Source organism: Elephantulus edwardii, unplaced genomic scaffold (genome assembly GCF_000299155.1).
Source record: "Elephantulus edwardii isolate Elephantulus edwardi_28Jun2011 unplaced genomic scaffold, EleEdw1.0 scaffold00613, whole genome shotgun sequence".
Lineage (NCBI taxonomy): Eukaryota > Metazoa > Chordata > Mammalia > Macroscelidea > Macroscelididae > Elephantulus > Elephantulus edwardii.
The window spans coordinates 111,132-117,782 of NW_006400363.1; the positions used below are offsets into that span (position 1 = coordinate 111,132).

The 6,651-nt window shown below is 44.3% G+C and overlaps 1 protein-coding gene across 1 annotated transcript; it reads right to left on the reverse strand.

The window, feature by feature from the left end:
* Positions 1-2,247: 2,247 nt before the first annotated feature.
* On the reverse strand, positions 2,248-2,685 carry LOC102856060 (zinc finger and SCAN domain-containing protein 5B-like). Its single transcript, XM_006903384.1, has one exon. It carries the CDS (start codon positions 2,683-2,685, stop codon positions 2,248-2,250), a length of 438 nt encoding a protein of 145 aa, XP_006903446.1.
* Positions 2,686-6,651: the final 3,966 nt, after the last annotated feature.

Sequence of the window (6,651 nt, forward strand, 5' to 3'; positions counted from 1 at the left end):
ACTGAAGACCCCAAGCCAAGCTTCTGTGTATTTATTGATAATCTGGGGAAGCAAATAATCAAAGGAATTCCTTGTAAATGAAGCTGAATTTTTCTCTATATGTCAACCTAATGCTCTAGCTCAGGAAGTCTTTCCCAGGAAGTAACACTCCCTCTGTAGGGGGGCCCTTGCTGTCTCCTGTATGCAGGGAACCAAAAGCTCATTTTCTGGGATCTGCCACAAGAGAAAGCCTAACTTATAAAGCTGTAATTCCGTCAATTCCTGAACAAAGTTTTCATATAAAGTTGGCATAGTTTGACTTCCCATAAATTACCCTGACTTTTTGCCCAGATCCTTCCCATTTCCTTCCCGACCCCTACCCACCAAGCTATGCAGCCCTATGGTCCTGTCCCTGCCCACCTTCAGCCCTCCCCACCTGGAGTTCTCTCACACACTATGGAATATTAAACAGCACTCAGGAACAACTATTTTAAAGAAATATTTCATAAGCTGGGTGGAGAGCATTATGCTGAGTGAACTAAAGCAGTCTCACAAGGAAAAATGCATTGCTGTAAAAATAGAAGCATAAATACTAAAACACACACAGCTTTAAGCTAAAGAAACAAACAGATCTACAAGGCAGATCCAGTCACAGCCTGGAGGCATTCCCTCCCTAAAGAACCAACGGCCAGGAACACCATTTCCCCAAGGGTAAAATCCTAAAGGCAGCAGATTGAAAGACAGATGGCTTTATGTTTCTATGGCTTGTGGAAGGCCCGAGACTGCAAAATATTGAAGGCAAATGACTTATAAGGGTTTGTTTGCGTTTTTTTTTTTAACTCTCCGGTTTGTACAGTGGCCATGAATTTAGAATAGGTGTCAAGAGAAGCAAACACATATTTTTGTTTGCGCAAAGAATTAACATGTGTAACTCATGGTGGACAGTGTTTGGTGGAGCTCCTCGATTAAAACAAGCTTGGAAGAGGGAGTGGAATCCACTTCTGAAATAGCTTGCCTCTGAAACAGCTTGGCTCCACAAACTCTAGGAACTTGGAGAAATGATTCACGTTATACACGTGTTCAGGTCTTTTATTCATATGGTCGCTATGAGCACTTATCCACATCAATTTGCCACAGGCCATTAGCTCTCAGACATCTGGAGACTGGACAGCAGGGGTGTGAATTAGGGAAGCACTAGCTCTACAACAGCGTAAAATTCTTGGTAACTGCGACTACAGAGTTCAAGGAAACTGTGCTTTAAGCCCCTTACGATTGACGTGGGTCAATGAATATAAGGGATCTGGTGTAGACATGGGGGGCAGGAAGGTCTGTTTCCCAGTTTCCTTCTACTAGGAAGCCAGTTAGGCCTGCATGGCTTCGGACATATTGTGAGAATATGGAGTTGCTTCGCTGTAAATGTAAAGTAGCAATTTGGACTAATAAAGGGACAAGTCCTTTTATCTAAGTACACAGAGCAATGGCCTAACCCGGGCAGAATAGTAATAACATAACAACTATGTGTAAGTAAATTCATTGGCTCAGAGACATGAATTAATATCAGAAAAATAGGAAATACCTTTTTGAATTGGGGGAAATATCAGGTAAGGGAATGAAACAAGGAGAAAAGGGGGGTGCGGGATGAGACGAATAGATTACCACAGCTAAAACAGGGAGCAAGATCGAGAACAGGTGCCAGAAAGCAGACGCCTGAGATTGGGTTAGCTTGAGACCCCTCCTTTCTAGAAGTGACTTCAGACACTTGATCTGAGGGTCTGGCAAAGGACCTGCTGTATCGCCCAAACACTTATGCCTACATCAAGTCCCTGCTGGGGCGGCAGTTGAGGCTACCATTTGAGCCACAGTGAAGATGACAGCCTGCTGACGAGAGTGGGTGTGAAGACAGAGAAAAAGCACGGTGGGAGCACGCACGTCAGAGGGCCAACACGAGTTTATTACAGGGACAGCACGACTGAACTTTTAGTCACATGTGGGCACATTACCAGTAAGAGCACACATCACAGAAGTCATGGATGTTCCGCCCAACCTTTAGTCTCTGGAAGGGCCATCCTGGTGGACACACAGCTTGTCTGTCAAGTGGGCCATGAGGAAGTGTGCTTCGCTCACTTATGTGAGTCCAACAGGCCGCCCCCCCCCCCCGGCCAAGGCTATCACAGAGTTCATCTCCTCCTTGTGCATGTTCCCCAAAAGCGGGCAAATGGTGCAGTTACTGGGGAAGGACAGAGGCCCTGGCACACATCTTCACAGGATTCACTGGGGGGTGGTTTTGGAATGGTTTCTTTCATGGCGCTTGAACGTTCCCAGCTGACGGAAGGAACGATGACACACAGAACAGGTGTAAGGTTTTGCCCCACTGTGGATTCGCCGGTGCACATTGAGGTTCCCCTTGTGGCTGAACTTTTGTGCACACACTGGACACTCAAACGGCCTCTCTTTTGTGTGGATCCTTTGGTGGCACTTCAGGGTAGAGTCGTGCGTGAACCTTTGATGGCAGATCAGACACTTGTAAGGTTTCTCTCCCGTATGGATTCTCTCATGGACTCGAACATCTGAGGGCTGCATGAACCCTTTGTTACAAATGCTGCACTTAAAAGGCCTCTCCCCTGTGTGGGTCCTCTGGTGGATTTCAAACTGAGATTCATAACGAAATTCTTTCTCACAATATGGACAGGGAAACGTCTTTTCCATGGACTCTTGGTTCTTAGCTGGCACAGACTTATTTGGTCCCACAACACTCTGAAGTTTAGAGTCTGCTGGCTCAACGATCTTGGGAGGATTAACTTCATACAATCCCACAAGCGCGAAGAATTGGTTTTTGTCCAAATGTGCAGCTTCTTCCTGAGACCTTCTCTGAGAACTGCAAGTCTCAACCAGTTTTCTTTTCTTGGAACACTTCTGATTCTTTGGGGAACTTCTCTTATGCGGAATAGAAACTTCTCTCTCCAAACCACGTGGTACTTTAGCTTCCACGTATTTAACGGAAGGTCTTCCTTCAGGACTCTTTCCATCATTGGCCTTGGCAGAATTTCCTGGGAGAGAAGAGTCAACACATAATGTTATTGAAGCGCATTTTCAATTACATCACACTCACTTGGTCAGGCAGTAATATTACTAAATGTCTCCGCTTGTGCTGTGGGAACAAAATGGGCCATCCCTGCCCATGCAATTCACTGCCTGTGAAGACCCGCTGGAGAGGTACCTAGGGAGCATTTCTAACTGTCTCTCAATCTGTCCTCTCCTGTGCCATCCTCATCGTCTCTGACACACTTGTGCTCGTTGCTGCAGTCACTGTGTCAACCCATATCATTGGTAATCTTCTTCTTCTGTCGTCTCTCCAACCTTTCAAGCATGACTCCCCTTCTCCATGGAGTAGCATCTCCGAAATGATGCCCCAAAATAAGTAAGATAAAACTTTGCCAAAAGAACAAATGAAACTGCCCTGGAAGAAGGCACTCCGAAGAATGTCCCTTAGAGGAACGTCATCTCAGATAGAGCTCACACTTTGGGCAGGTATCAGGAGAGGCACATGCTTGGAGGCAGGTGTTAGGTACAGTAGTTTTTGTTGTGTGAAACTCATACTTGACCTGCCAGCAGGTTTTCAGGGGCTAAGAAATACATGAGAGAGATTGCCCACAACATCCCCTCAGAGTAGCAGGTAATTTCAAATGACCATCTTGGGGCTGGCAGTGCACCCTGACCACTTAGCAGAGTCCAGGAAAAATGAAACCACCCTCAATCACAAGGGTTACAGAGGGCCTGCCATAGTGTCTGCGTCAATGGCTTAAGCTCTGTAGATACTGTGAGAAGGCAGGATGGAGAGAGATTTATCCCGGGCTTGCTGTGCACTGAAGCCTAATCAATAGTACCTAACAACAATTAGGTTACCTGACTCATTATCTCCATGAATAACTAAATCCTTTGCCTTAAGACTGGATGGTGTCTGGATACCGTTACTGTACACTTGGATCAAGGATTCCACAGAAGAATCGTGTTCAAACGGGAGAAAACAAAGAACCGAATACTGAAGCTGAGAACTCTAAACTTGCCTGAGCCCTGCAGGGGATAGTTTGTGTGAATGAATGACTTAAAAAATTTCTGTGAGATAATCTTTAAACATGAAACCAAAACTATCCTATGAAGTTTCCTTAAGAAATCACGATAGCCCTTTCTTCAAAGATAGTGCTAAAAGCGAAGAAGGAAGCCCCTACCCTTCCCAAAACAGAAGCCAAAGCAAAGGCATTACAGGCCAAGAAGGCGTCTTGAAGGGCAACCACAGTAAAAAAAAAAAAAAAAAAGAAGATCCACACGTCACCCACCTTGCAGTGGCCTAAGACGCTGAGGCTCTGAAGGCAGCCCAAATGCCCCCGGAAGAGCACCCCCAGGAGAAAAAGCTTGACCACTAGGTCATCATCAAGTTTCCCCTGACCACTGAGTCAGCCATGAAGAAGATAGAAGATAACACATTTGTGTTCTTTGTGGATGTCAAAGCCAACAAGCACCAAATTAAACAAGCCGTAAAGAAGCTCTATGACATCGATATGGCCAAGGTCAACACCTGACTAGGCCTGATGGAAAGAAGGCCTCTGTTCAACTTGCTCCTCACTATGCTGCTTTGGATGTTGCCAACAAAATTGGGATCATCGAAACTCGAGTCCAGCTGGCTAATTCTAAGTACAATTTTTTTCTCACCAAAAAAAGGAAAAGAAATCATGATGGCATAAACTATTCGATCTGTACACTGGATTATATGAAGAAAAATGTGTCATCAGGTGTGAAGGAAGTTTCATTAACAACTGTATGCAGACAGCACAACTTTGCAGAATGTAAAGAAGACTTGAAACACTTGCTGCAGAAGGTAGACAGAAAGACTACAGTCTTCAAAACGGATCACGTCTCCACAGCAAGGAAACAAAAATTCTCAACACTGAACCAACAAGTAAACATCGTGACAGATGGAGAAAAGACTGAACTTGTCAGATATTTAATTTTCTTTGGATCCACAGTCAACACCAACGGTAACAGCAATGAGGAAATCAGAAGACATGTTACACTGGGAAAAAAATCTACTGCCAAGAATCTCTACAGAGTGCCAAAGAGAAAGGATGACCTTTAAAAACTAAAGGATGAAAAAAACCCAAACCACTGATATATGCCTGATCTAAACCACGATCTTTCCTCTTAATTCCTAGGCATCTGAAAATTGGACACCGAATAAGGAGAATAAGACAAAAGAAGAACTGATGCTCTTGAGTGTCGTTCCGGAATACTGAATATATCATAAACTGCCAAAGAACAAACAAGCACTTCTCGGAGGCAGTGTGACCAAAGAGATGCAAGGATGATTCAACTTTGTCTCACATACTTAGGACGTGCTGTCAGGAAGAGCCAGCCCTTTGTAAAAAGACATCACGCTGAAAAAGGTGAGGTTCACAGGAAGACAGGAAGACCCTCAACAAGAGGCTCTGACAGAGTTTACCGTAACAGTGGTCCCGAACGTGACAGAGGCTATGAGGATGGTGCAGGACAGGTCGAGTGTCAGGTTCTCACAGGCCCTCGGAGTTGCAGCTGACTCAGTGGCATCTCCCAAACAACAGCATTCTACTATTTAAGGAGTACAGTCCGCACGAATATTACACTCTTTCAAAAACTGTCTATATTGACATATATAATGAGAGCAACCAAATAGATTACATGGGAAACTTAGGGTCAGTAAGTTTGCAATGATGATGAAAGAGGAATTCAGAAAGGAAGATGTGTACATAGAATATATTCAGTAATTCAAAAAGGAAGATGTCTGTATTGAATATATTCAGTAATTCAGAAAGGAGGATGTGTATATTGACCGTGAATATATTCAATGTTCAACTGACTGTTGGAAGCAACTCAGAAGCAATGATTTAAAAAAAAAACAAACAGTATATAACATGGGAGAGACTAGAGAGCATTATGCTGAGTAAACTCAATGTCATAAGGAGAAATACTGCATGTGATCATTATTGTAAAAACAGGAAACTAGTAAGATTTGCATAAAAGCCCAAAGCGTGAAGGGCGAGAGAAAGAGTTGCTAAATATCCTTACTCCCTGGTCTCCAAACTCACCAGGATTGTTCAGAAGCGAAGGTTCCCGTGCATCACACGCTGTCGCCTCTCTTTTACGTTCCCTTAAATTGTTCTGCAGCTTTGCCTCCAGTCTCCGATTCTCCAGCTCAGCGTTTACTGAAACGATCTCATCCTTTTCTGCTACTAAGTCGTCTTCCTTGGATCTACGATTCTCCAGCTCACTATTTTTTTGGATCCCCATCAAGCTGTCTTCCAGGTCTCTCTCAGCTCTCTTATTCTCTAACTCACCATTTCCAAAAATGACCTCTTCTTGAACTTCCATCAAGTTGTCCTCCAAGTCGTCCTCAGATTCCAGAATCTCCAGATCAGAGCCTACAGAAACGGTCTCTGGAGGATCTTTCTGCCCCTGTGAAGTGGCAACCAATGTAATGAGTATTATGTCTCAATTAAACACACATTAAAACGAAAATTTCCAATCCACCCATCTCCTCGGTGTGACTACATCTTTCCCAAGCCCTAGGTGAGGCATGAAGGCAGACATCTCCGGACGACCTCGCCCAGTCCAATAAGGGTCAGTGCCTAATTGCCAAGCCTT

Bases quoted from the DNA above. Each gene is read 5' to 3' on its own strand.
- LOC102856060 (XM_006903384.1), bottom strand. From the start codon at position 2,685: ATGGAAAAGACGTTTCCCTGTCCATATTGTGAGAAAGAATTTCGTTAT.